The 12,774-nt window shown below is 43.1% G+C and overlaps 1 protein-coding gene across 1 annotated transcript in view; it reads left to right on the top strand.

The window, feature by feature from the left end:
- Positions 1-373: 373 nt before the first annotated feature.
- LOC114609850 (ecto-NOX disulfide-thiol exchanger 1-like) overlaps positions 374-12,774 on the top strand; it is a gene marked incomplete at its 3' end in the record, with an annotated part of 132,724 nt that continues 120,323 nt past the window's right edge. Inside the window, exons 1-2 of the mRNA XM_028754244.1 lie at positions 374-519; positions 1,717-1,854. Of these exons, the coding sequence (XP_028610077.1) occupies positions 450-519; positions 1,717-1,854 (208 nt within the window). The remainder of the gene's footprint in view (positions 520-1,716; positions 1,855-12,774) is intronic.

Genomic DNA, 12,774 nt, shown 5'->3' with positions numbered 1-12,774 from the left:
AACTTGAAAAGAAATCGTGTTCACCCTCGTCTGTCCTGGCTATTGGTGTGCAGTGTGTGGAAGAGGCTGTGCCGGGCCTGATAAGGCCCATAGGCAAAGAGGCTGTGGCAGGAGACTAAGCCCTAACTCACTCAGACGCTGCTGTTTCCTGAGGCAGCCCTGGGCCAGGTGAGACAAGCTGACCCATACATCTCCTGAAGAAAGAGAAACTGTGCCACAACACTAAGGGCCAGCACAGAAGCACCTTCAGGTCTATGCCCGGCTGCTCAAAGTGGATCTTTGTGGTTTGTTTTGTGTTTAAATAGACAACTGTCTTCAGGAAGTACGCTCCCTCCTCTATGACCTTCTTCAATGCAATCTTCTCCTCTTTTGCAGATTCCAATGACCTCCAAGGGGATCCTCCACTCAGCTGTCAAAGCACCCCAGTGCCCCAGGGTGCATGCAGTTCAATGGTAGATGCAGCTGGATTTGAGAGCATTGCCCAGTGTCCTCAGGAGCTTCGTCAGATGATGGCTGCAGGTAAATACTGGTTGCCAGTGGAAGACACAAACAAGATTTTTCTCATTTATACCAGGAAAGCTTGCTCGGCTATGAAAATCTACCATGTTGAATCAGGGGCCAGAGCCTGGAGAAAGGAGGGGACTATGAAATTCAAGAAAAAAAAGTATAAAATCAAATTTAACACAGTTTTTTGGTTTTCTTTTTTTTTCTGTTTAATTCCTGCTATCTGTTTTCTGGTTTTATTTACTGATTTTATTAGCCAGTATTTATAAGGCATATTCTAAAACAGAGGCCCTGAATTTGAAAAAGAGCAAGGAGGGGTTTGTGGGAGGGAGGGGCTAGAGGTAGGAAAGGGAAGGGGGGAAATAAAAATTATATAATCTTAAAAAACAAAAGAAATAATAAAAAATGAATATGCTTTTAAAAGTCATTTTAAATAGATACATACATTTCTTTCAAGCACGGATCTGATCCTTCCTAATGCTGTGGCCTTTAATACAGTTCCTTGCGTTGTGTTCGCGTCCCCACCCATAAAATTATTTTTGTTGCTGCTTTATAAATAGAATTGTGCTACTGTTAGGACTTGTAATGTAAATATTTGTGGTCTCTAATGGTCCTAGGCAACCCCTATGTGAGGGTCATTTAGCCCCCAAAGGGATCAAGACCTATAGTTGAGAACTGCTGCCTCAGAGGGCCTACATTTCAATGATTTACCAGTTTAGCCAGGACTATTCATGTTCTATTCCTTGACAACGGTTTTCTTGTTTAGAAGGGATGCTGGGCCCAACATAATCCTCAGAAACAGACACATTATCCATCTTGTTCTGTTAGGCAGTAAACTTGCCAGCATTTTGTTCTAGGCCCTCTCTTTTAATAAGCATTGCCTCACAGGGAGGAGGAAAGTGGCTCTCCCCTTTTTTCCAAAGGTGTCTGTTTAATGGCTTGCTACAAACAATACAGATTCCATGTCATTAAGTTTCTTTCTGGAAAGTTCCTCGGAAGCACTTCTTCACGCTTCCGTCTCTATGCTTCTACCCAGATGCTTTTACATCTGGAGAAATTATTGGTGTAGTATAGATTACAGTGCTTTTTTTTAAAAAAAAAAAAAAATCTCTTAGTAATTTGCTAAATGAAGCCTCGTGTCTTTAGGAACGTGATTTCCTTTAAAGGGAAGGAGGCTTGCCTGTCACTAAGCTGAGTTTGTTTCTCCTGCAGCAGCTGATGGTTTGGGGAACATAGCCCTAGATACCACCCAGCTCAACATGTCTGTCACCGATCCCACAGCCTGGGCCACAGCTATGAATAACTTGGGCATGGTTCCCGTGGGGTTGCCTGGACAACAGCTCGTGTCTGGTAAGCTCTCTCCTAGTTTCAAAGATGCTTTGCAAAACTGCCAAACACTGTGGTTGACAGGTGTTCCACGGTAATCTCCCTCCATGCCAGTGTTGAGTGTGGCCTTTGGGTTTTGACCTGGCCGTGTCATTAGAGAGTGTTTTCTTCTGCACTCTGCTTTTTGCAGACACAGCAACCCTAACCCTCACCACTCTTGATATACAGCAGATCTTTTTTCTACAGCCTTGCAGGGACGGTCCCACTTTCAAATTGGTAGATGGAATGGCTGATACCTGCTTTCCAGTTTGCGAAACTTAGTCTTGTACAGCGCCCCATTTGACGGCCGTCTCCTTTGTGATAGCTCTGAAGTCACTCTCAGGTTTGGTTGCTGCTTTTGCTCAAGTCCCCATGTTATAAACATGGAAATTGAACATGAGTGTTGAAGGTCACTCTTCTAGCCTTGAAGTGACACGTGCAAGAACTCAACTCAACTGACACTACATTCAGACTCCACTGCCTGTCGCACTTTGAAATAGTAATTCAGAACAGCCGATGGATGGCATATTTAGAAATATCATGAAGTCAAAGGTCACTGAAAGATTTTACTACTTTATTCTATCTGTGTTTATTGAGGGTTTTATGTGTGCTTTGTAAAATAGGCTTTGAAAAATAAAATTACACACACACACACACACACACACACACTTGTAAGTATCAGCAAAAAGCATGTCTTCATAAATAGAAAAGCGTGTCTGGTGATAGGGACAAAGCTGATGCGGTGAGCAGGATCGGGGCTCGGTGGTGGTGACGGTAAAGATGTAATGTGGCATTTTGCTGGCCCGTCACTGGGGCTCTGAAGGAACCAGCGATTAGATGGGAGATGAGTGTTGTTTGTAGAGATGGTGGGACTCACGTCTACCCACTCACTCAGCAAATACTCACGGAGGCTCTACTGGGTACACAGGCCCCCACGGTCAGCAGATGGGCTGATCCCCATCCTCTTGGGAAGTGCCTTGGAGGGATGGCTGGTGACTCTACTGCAGGATGTGTTTACACAACACAATAATTGTCTTTGTCCACCAAGTCCAGACATGGCGGATGGTATGTACTAAAGAGGAATTGAGTGTCTTTCATTCTTTCCTTCTTTCCTCTGTCCTTCTGTCCCTTGCTCTCTCTCTTCTTCCTTCATCCATGCCTTTGTCTCTCCCCTCCCTTTTCTTTTGTCAACAATGTTCATTAAAAAAACCCTAAATTAGCTATATTAAGTTATATATATGTATATATGTATGATTTCTTTTTTAACATGTTTAAAAGTATTTTATGTGTAACAATGATTTGCTTGCATATAACTCTGTGTACTACACATATGCCCAGGGCCCATGGAAGCCAGAAGAAAGCATTTGATCCCCTGGAACTGGAGTCATAAAGAGTCGTGAAACAATTTGTGAGCTCTGAGAATGGACCCCAGGTCCTCTGGAAGAGCAGCCAACGTTTGAGCCACTGAACCATTTCTTCATCCCCATGGTTCCTTTTTACCATAGCAAGAAGGAGCCTGGGAAGAGATAAGAGCTAGGAAAACTGAGACAAGAAAATCAAAGGAAAGAAAGAGACTAGAGTGTAGCAGTTCAGATGGTCCACACGTGTAATTCCAGCACTAGGGCAGCTGTGGCAGAGCGATTATGACTTTTTAGCCAACTTGGCTACTTGGCTAGTGAACTCACACCTTTAAAAATGCTATAGACTTAATATAATCTGCAGGCGTTCTCCCTTACAGGTAGGCGTGCACACACAGGGTACTGTCTCTGAGTTGCTAAGGAGTTTGTCCCAGCCCTTTTCTCAGGAGCTCATCCAGTCAGATTCTTCCTTCTGATAACATGAGGGTTCAGATTTGGATTTCCCCACTTATCTTTTCCCAGTCCCTAACTGAAATATTCAGACAGCAGAAATTACTTCATTCTCAGCTCCCAATTCTCCCAGAAAAACGCATGACTTCCAGAGTAAGCCCAAACCTCAACAATTCATTATTTTTCCTCACAACTTTGAGCCTTCCGACATTTTAACCATGACCAATTTATGATTTTCCTAGCAACCTACCATGAAAAGAATTACAGCCCTACTCGTTATAGAAGATTTACCATATCTGCCCCAGACTGTGTTCTCTATCTCCTGCATTGGCCAGACTGCTTAAGCGGGTTTCGAGCCTTTCTTTGTCTCTCCCTGACTCGCTGGCTCACCTCTGCAGCCTGACTAGGTGAGCTGCACTTGGCTTCATTCTCAGGAATGAATTCTAGCTGCAGTTATTGACTGAGCATCATCAGGTCTAGTTCTGTTGAGCCCTCCTGGTATTTGTGCATTATCCCTCTGTCTTTTTTCCCATGCAAATATTTCAAGCCATTGTGAATAAGGAATATTCTCTTATGTTCTTTTCTGTGGACGTATTATGGTCAGCTATTTCCCATTGTGTGCTTGCAAGTTAAGGTAGAGAATCCGTCATGTCGGCAGCCTCACGCTCTGAGCGCCTCATCCACGTCTACTTTCTCTGTTGTTGTTCTGAGTGTGTTCCTTTAGAGAACTTAGTCTTCACCATATAAAGGCATCCTGAACTTTTTCTGTCACGCGATCACATCTGTTAAGACCTACCACAACACTTAAAGGTGGCAGCTTATATAAAATGTGTATCTATATGTAGAATATTAACTAAATAAATACTGGTCTTTTATCTTGTTTTCTTTCCTTATAAACTTTTTGACAGTTCTATGCATAAAATAATGAACTTCAGTCTTTTTCACCCCGCAGTTCCCTTTCTCATCCCCCTCCCTCTTCCTCTGAAACTCCCAAGAAGGTCACAGCCCTAAAGAAAATGACCCTTTCTCCCCCAGTGACCAGGAGTTACTCAGGAGGGAGGGGCCTCATGAACCACACCCCCACGTGACAAATGTTGACATCCACCAACCCTGCGTAGGTCTCATGCTGGCAACCGCATGAGAGGCTCATGAATCCAAGACTTGGGCTCTAACTTAGGGGTGACATAATGTCCCATTTAGGGCCAACTACTCTTCTATTGCCTATACTACGCTCTTGAGACAGGTAAGAGATTGTTTCTGTGATGAAGACCAAGGACAGTCCTACTTTAAGGACATAAACATGAGCATTTGGAAGGTAGTGTGACAGCACATAGAATCAGCTAACCTGGACTGAGACTGAGCGACAATCAGGGAGCCGGTATAGGTCTAACCTAGACCTTCTGCACACATGTGATGGTTGTGATCTCATGGGAATCCTAACAGAAGGCTGTTGTGACCCTTTTGCCTGCTTTTGGGACCCTTTCCCTCCTACTGGATTGTCTCATTAAGCCTTAATATAAAGGGATGCGCCTAGTCTTACTGAAATTTGATACACCATGCTTGGTTGAGATCCCTAGGAGGCCTGCCCTTTTCTGAAGAAGAGCTGAGGAAGAGGGGAGGGACTGGGAAGACAGGAAGGAGAGAAACTGCAGTCAGGATGTAATATATAAGAGAAAAATAAAAAGGAATTGTTAAAATAAAATTAATGGCAGTTTGAGGGAACTTGAAATTTGGCTCAGCAATTAAGACCACTGACTGTTCTTAGAGAGAACATGGGTTTGGTTCCTAGCACCCATATGGTGGCTTATAACCATCTGTAACTCCAGTTTCCAGAGATTTGGCTACATCTTCTGGTTTTGGTGGGCCCCAGGCATGCATACAATACACATATATGCATGTAGGTAAAACATTCACATATATAAAACATACAAATACTAAAAAGAAAGCAGCTTTATATCATGACCACCTAGCAAAACAATAATATCAACTTCACCATTGGGGCCTGCGAGCTCCCTAACCAGGTCTACAGAACCACAGATCAGTTCACTCCTGTGAAGGGGGCCCAGCCAGGTCTACGGAACCACAGATCAATTCACAGCTATGAAGCCCCTTTTTAATTAGTTTTTGTTTTGAAAAATATAAATGTATCACTGTGAGCATTTTAAAGCTCAGTCAGGACTTTTCATCTATTAAAATTATCTTGCTTGGTTAGTTCTTATATGTAGAACTAGTAGGTCAAAGAAGACAATATTTCAATGCTTCTTACCATACACTTGGCAATTAATTTCCATAATACTGTTATATTTAATTTACTAATTTTACTTGCAAGTATGGCATGCTATTCCTTCACTCTGCATTTCTTCAGCATAAGAATTCTGTAAGAAAATTCTCACTAAGGTCTGTGCACTGAAAGCTTGGTCTCCAGAGGATGGCCTTACTGGGAGGGGGTGGAGCCTTTAGGAGATAGGGCCTAGTAGGAAGAAGTCAGGTCTTGGGGATGTGTCCTTAGAGAGGCTATCAGGCCCCAAGCCCCTCCCATTCTTCTCTCTTGACAGCCTAGCTTAGCTCTGACTCATGTTCACACCATGATTTTCAGCCTAGCCAAGACAGATATCCCCGAAACCAGGAGCAAAGGTGATCCTTTTCTCCATTCAGCTGATGTTCCTCAGGCGGTTCATCACAGTGGCAGAAAGCTGGCAAACACACCTTGGTTTTCCCCCTTTCATTTTTATTTATGTTTTCCTTTTATAAACAGGTATTCTCATGCTGAACTTATTTTACCAAATGTGGTCACGGGTCACTTTTTGTTGGTTTACGTTACCTTCCTTTTTAGATTCTGTTTTAAAGAGTCTGACTGCATACTTCCTAAAATATTTATCTAGCCTGGTTTTCTTTTTCCTTCTTAATGTTAGGTCCTTTAAGAAACGTTTCCTTTATGAATTCTTTATTCTCTTTCTAAGCGTAGAATAGTCTGCATACTCTGGTGGTTGATACACGCATTTTCAGTTTTATGCTCTCATGGACTCTCCTGTCAGGTTTCTGCAAATGTTTCTCAATTTTTAAAATATCTATTGTATGTTATTTATCTATTTTTCATCCAGCACCAAACTGGTCGATTCATACAGCTCTATACGTTGTTTATGGGAAGCTCTCTCATCTCCTTCCTGCACTTCATGTTCAGATCTCTTTGGTCCTTCCCAGCAGAGCCACAGCGCCACTGGAGTCCACACTGGTCACCTCAGGAGCTCTTCAGTGTGACTGTAGAAAGCCAGAGACCTGCTTTAATGTTTCAAGAGGGACTTAAAGATTATTTAGTGTAGCATCCCTTCCGAGAAATCCTCTCTGCAATATCTCTGACAGGATTATGGAGAGGCTCCGTTTATGAGCACTTGGCTTGCTCCCAAAGTTTCTGATATTTCTAAATGACCAAGTACTCTTCCTGTCTTTGTTAAAATTAAACTGACACTAAATCCTGTTCCTAGGTGTTTCTTCAGTTTATTGAGAGATTAAAAATTATCAGCAAAGCGAAGCACACGTTTTTCATATCCTTTGATTTTATCAGAAGGATTTTCCAAGAAATCGCAGCCCTAGCTAACATCGTGTTGTATCTTTGTGAGGTGCATCCTTACGCTGCTATAAATATACCTGGTATGCTGCTGTAGATACTCCTTAAACACTGCGGTAGACACACCTCTTCCACGTGTCCTCCTGATCCCCTCCACAACACCCTGCTTTCAGGAACGCCCACTCACCTCCCGGTGAAGTTCTGCTTGAGATCATTACAATGAACCTGTTTTCTCTTGTCCAAAATGCAGCGTTACATTGTTACACATCAACCCTACATCCTCTGCTACAAGAGGATGCCGCTTCTCTACTCTTACTGTCTCCTGTTTGTTTTATCCCCATAATTGTTTTAGGAGTTTGTGATTTTTTTGTTAGTTTCCCTGTTTTGCTGTCAATGTTCTGTGCATTGTCGTAGAGCCATGCTCTCTAAATTGGTCTGTTAGAATATTCATGTCCCACAGTTATCACAAGGTAGAGTGAATGCAGCATTAGAATATAGGTGGCCTGACAACCGTGGCCAACTTAGGGTTAAACTCAGGCAAATTACGTTCTTTATGGATTTTCCCCATGTCTTTACTATGTTAATTCATAATGTGCAGTTTTTCACAGTGTACGAGCTAGTGTGTAGGATTCTCAAACTTCATCTAACCTCTGGGAAATACCCACCAGTTTTTCCTGAGCCACTATAGTGGAGCCACCTGCACCAGGCATGTCCTGTCAGCTGAGGGAAACCTTCTCTAATGCGTCCATATTTCTCTTCTACGTGTGCTGTCACTCATATGATCTAGTCTGTGACTGTGGTAGTATGTGTTGTAGAGGAATGGTGTCACTATCCAATTCTGCCTTCCCTAACAACTGTTCCCTGCTCAAGTCTCTCCTGAAACCTGTTCTCAGTTTTCTGTGAAACATTGTTCCTCTTTAAGAAATCCCATCTCTGTTGTCACAAACCATCTGTGCAGTCAGGCACTCTCTTCTCCACTGTCCAAGTCTCTACGCCTCCCTCTTTGGATTTTGTAAAATTTATTCTTTGAAACTTTAATAAATGCACAAAATAGCTCTTGATCAACTCCCCACCCCCGGACTTCCTATCATGTCTTCTCTCTCCCAACGTCATGTTCTTTTTAATAATTTTAATTAATGTTTTCATTGTTTAATAATTTCATATGTGCATATAATAGGTTTTGATTAACGTTTACTCTTCATTCCCTCCTTCCAGTCTCTGCTATTAATGGTGACATGCATGACTTTTACCTTGAGGGACCAGCCTTGAATCCAATCCAGCAGGGTTAATGCAATCTGACTGACTTTTTTTTTAAAAAAAAAGATGTATTTATTTTATTTGTGTGAGTACACTATTGTAGTCCTCAGATACACCAGAAGAGGGCATCAGATCCCATTACAGATGGTTGTGAGCCACCATGTGATTACTGGGAATTGAACTAAAGACCTCTAGAAGAACAGTCAGTGCTCTTAACCACTGAGCCATCTCTCCAGCCCCCGACTGACTTTTAACCCAAGGGGTTAGTTACTCCCATAACACTCTTGCCACTATGGCACTAGTGAGCATATCTTATTAGATCTGCCATTACTACAGCTTTGGTAAAACTGGTGAGTGTCTTTCTATCCTGGTAGCATACATACATAGCACCACAGAGCACTGTGAAAACTAGCCATCTAGGACAAAGCTTCCAGGTCAATGTCAAGTCACTCCATGTTTTATGACTCAAGTATGTGATGTCTTCAGCAGTAAAGTCTTACTGTTAGATTCTGAAGGATAACCAAAAGCAATGGCAAATGTTTGGTTTGGGGGAGGTCTCTGGATCCCAGTGACCAACAATTCCAAAAAAAGTAACCATCCCTGGCATTGTACTTACTATTAGATAGCCTAAGGTATCTAGAGGCATTGCCACTGTTATGGGGTAATTCCCATTTAAACTCTCAAGTGGTAGGAGAAGGGGATAATGGAGAGTCTGGGTGGAGGTGGGAGGCCCCTACCTGAGGGTGTTTCACAGGAAAGGAGGTCCTCATGCCGCAGATGTGGAGCTGCAATGGGGGTCTGTCCTAGTTTATTTTCCAAATAGCCATGAGAGTCAACTGGAGGGAGAGTTGGAGAACAGGAGACTTTGTGGATGTCTTCTGGTCATGAGACTATCCCTTCCTCTTTTCTGCATTGTGGCATCTCCTTTCTTAATATCAACAGTCTTTCTTTAGGTGATACTGGTTTAAGTTACTGTGTATCTTTCACACTAAGTTCCTCAGCATCCCCTCTGTCATATCTGGAAAAGGTATTGTACTCCCTCTTAGCTGTGGGAAGAGCCAGAGACAAAGGAGTGCCACACCCACACTGGGGATTGCCTTGAAAGCAGGAAAGACTACTTTATACCTTGAGTAGCTGTTGACACCCTCCAGTGCCCTGTGTTCATTCCTTGATGTCTTCTCTCTACATGTTCCTAGCTCCCCATTCTTGCAAACTCCTGCCACTCTGAAAGTTTCCCTCTCTGACTCATGGAAGGGCTAACATGGATGCCTTTTCTCACTGTCTTCTTCATTATCGCTTCCCTTCCCTGTGGTTTTCATTCATTTTCATTCTTCTCTGCTTTCTCAGACTACTTTATTTTTTTTTTAATAATTCCCTTCTTGGGCTGTTTAATCCTCCAAGGAACACCTTTTATCCTCTTTAATGTGCCCAGATATGAAGAGGCATTTGCTAAATCCTTTCATCTCCTCAAGCATCACCCCTTTAACTGGGATTTACTAGCCAGATGTTGTGCTGAATGCTGGGATTACAAAACATAGTCCTCACTGCCGGAACAGAGTTGACAGAGAGTCGGAAATAAGTAAGTAAGCAAAGACAAGTCAACAGGGTAAAGAGAGATATTTCTAATAGTTATGGATGCTATAGGATGACACTCCAGAGTGGCAAGTGTGGCAGTGGTGATATACAGAGGTAGCCACTGCACTTCTGTAAAGTGTGAGAAAAAATATGGGAACAGGTGGTTAGATACAAGTCTGTAACAGGTGGACACACAAGAGACATAACAAAATAATGATAGTCATAACCCTGGCATTGGAGATACGGCCATGTGAAGGGCCTTGAAAGGCCTTTATTATGATTACAGAAACATTAGGGATGGCCAACCGAGTCCATGTGGGATATAGGGAGCGTGAAGAGTACTATGAGTCCTAGGAGTCTAGCCTTGACAATCAATCAGATGGTGGAGAAGGCAAGAAGAAATGAAGGGAAGGGCAGATGGCTGTTTCCTTTTTGCCTTGACAAGTTCAGGGAACTTTTTGGAAGGACATATAGGGAACATAAAGTCTACTTTATGGGACCTCAGGTCAGGTAGGAAACATGGAGAAGTATCTGTGGCAGCCATGACACATGATGGTCTAATGGTCTTGCCTATCATAGGGACTTTTCTGCTGTGAAACTGGGGGAATCCTTTTCTCTGTTTACACAGTTGTCACTATGACCTCTAATCCCAATACCTCCCTCATGTATTTCTCCTGTGGCCTACTGGATCCTGTTCACTGCTGGGCTCCAAGGCTTGAAATGTAAGGTGAGGTCTAAGGTAACAAATACCTTCTGGGAATCTTGCCACACACTACCTCCTCTGCTCACAGATATTCAGGGCACTCTGTTGGTAAACTGCACACAGGCTCCTAGTTAATAAGAAAATAATGCCCCCAGCACAGCCCACTTCTCGTCTCAGATTTCTCATGTGGTGATGATGATAGTCTCTGACCCCTGCATGATTCAGGGTCTCGGTCTCGGTCTTGGTCTCGGTCTCGGTCTCGGTCTCCCTCTCCCTCTCCCTCTCCCTCCCTCCCTCCCTCTATCTCTCTCTGTCTCTCTCTCTCTCTCTCCCTTTGTCCCTACCCCCGCCGCCTACCCCCCCAGAGATGCCACTTCAAATTCTCTTTTGTTTTCATTTTCTCACTTACTGAAACATTTCTCAATATCTAGATTCAGAAACCAGATAGGCCCTTGACTTAGAGCTCACGGTTTGTGTGCCAGATTTCATGCACTTGTTTGTGCTAGTTTCATTCCACTCTGCACAGTTACTTATCCTTCCTCTTGAGGACACTAGTACAGTGTCCTGGTATAGTTATTCATACACCACGATATTACCAGAAACTCAAACTGCATATTGTATTATACAGTACAGTACAATACAAGGAACCAGAGAAACAGGAATTAACATGACAGGTGATAAGCTTACATTTCCAAAGTAGATACTGTAGTGGTTTGAAGGGGAATTGTCATCCACAGGTTCAGATATTTTAACACAAGGTTACCAGTTGGTGGTCTGTTTGGGGAGGTTATGAATGATACAGCTTTCCTGAATGAATTATATCTTTGAGGGTTGGTTTTGAGTGTCGTTGCTTCAACCCATTTCCTGTTTGCGCTCTCTACTCCCTGTGTGGACAGAAATATAACAGGCAGCTTCCTGCTCCTGTCAGTATGCTGTTTCTGCCCCGCCACTGTGGATGGACGATCTAGACCTCCGGAACCATAGCCAAAACCAGAACAAAAGCAAATAAACAAAAAGCATGCTTTAATCTTGGCACTCAAGAGATAGAGTCAAGACTGTCTCTTGTAAGTTTGAGGACAGACTTATCTATGTGGTGAGTTCTAAGTCACCCAGCCAAACAAAGAAAGAGAGAAACAAACGGAAGGAAGGAAAGAAAGAGCCTATCCAGCATGGCCTTGGTGGGGACAGTTCCTGCCCCTGGGACAGGACCAGAGAACCTGGGCCTCCACTGTCAATGGCTGTTGGGGGCAAAAGGCTTGTTTGTATAATAATGTATATATTTTACATCCCCCCCTTTAAGGAATGTCTTCCCTTTTAAAGTTAATGACTCCATGATAATCACACAGCAGGAGTCCAGGAGCCAAAGGTGTGGCTAATGTCTCAGCAGAATGGTAAAAGCTGGGACCTTCATTCAGGACACCCTGTAGTGAAGAACTCTAAAAACCTGAGTTCAAAAGTATCTAATTTCTCAATCATGCAAAAAATATAAGGATGCAAGATGAATTATATGAGGGGCTTCACGAATCTAAAGGAACAAACACTGCATTAATGCGCCAGCTTGTCAGAAAGATACAAAGACAGGCAGATATAAATGCAGGCAGATTCCTGAGTTCAAGGTCAGCCCGGGACCCAGTGAGTTCAGGCCCAGCTGTAGTAGTAACAAAGTTAAGACCAGGTCCCACCCAGCTTAACAGAGGCAGGCAGATCTCCGTATTCTTTTGCAAAGTTAAGAGAAAAATCAGTGTTTGCTGTCTCCTAAGAATTAAGGAGCTGGGGTCCTGGGATGCCAATTCATAAGATAATCAAAAGGAAACCTGAAGTCAGTGACTGGATTCATATGTAAAATAAAAGACTGGGCTTATGATCTGCAGGAGATGGACTAGCTAGAGAAAGGATTTAGAATAGCAAGGGAAAACTGGAGAGATTTGGAGTCCTGTTTTGGGCAGGAGAGAGAGAGAGAGAGAGAGAGAGAGAGAGAGAGAGAGAGAGAGAGAGAG

Source organism: Grammomys surdaster, unplaced genomic scaffold (assembly GCF_004785775.1).
Source record: "Grammomys surdaster isolate TR1022 unplaced genomic scaffold, NIH_TR_1.0 125985, whole genome shotgun sequence".
Taxonomy (NCBI): domain Eukaryota; kingdom Metazoa; phylum Chordata; class Mammalia; order Rodentia; family Muridae; genus Grammomys; species Grammomys surdaster.
Note: the sequence above shows the minus strand (reverse complement) of the source record. Positions and strands in the feature narration are given on the sequence as shown.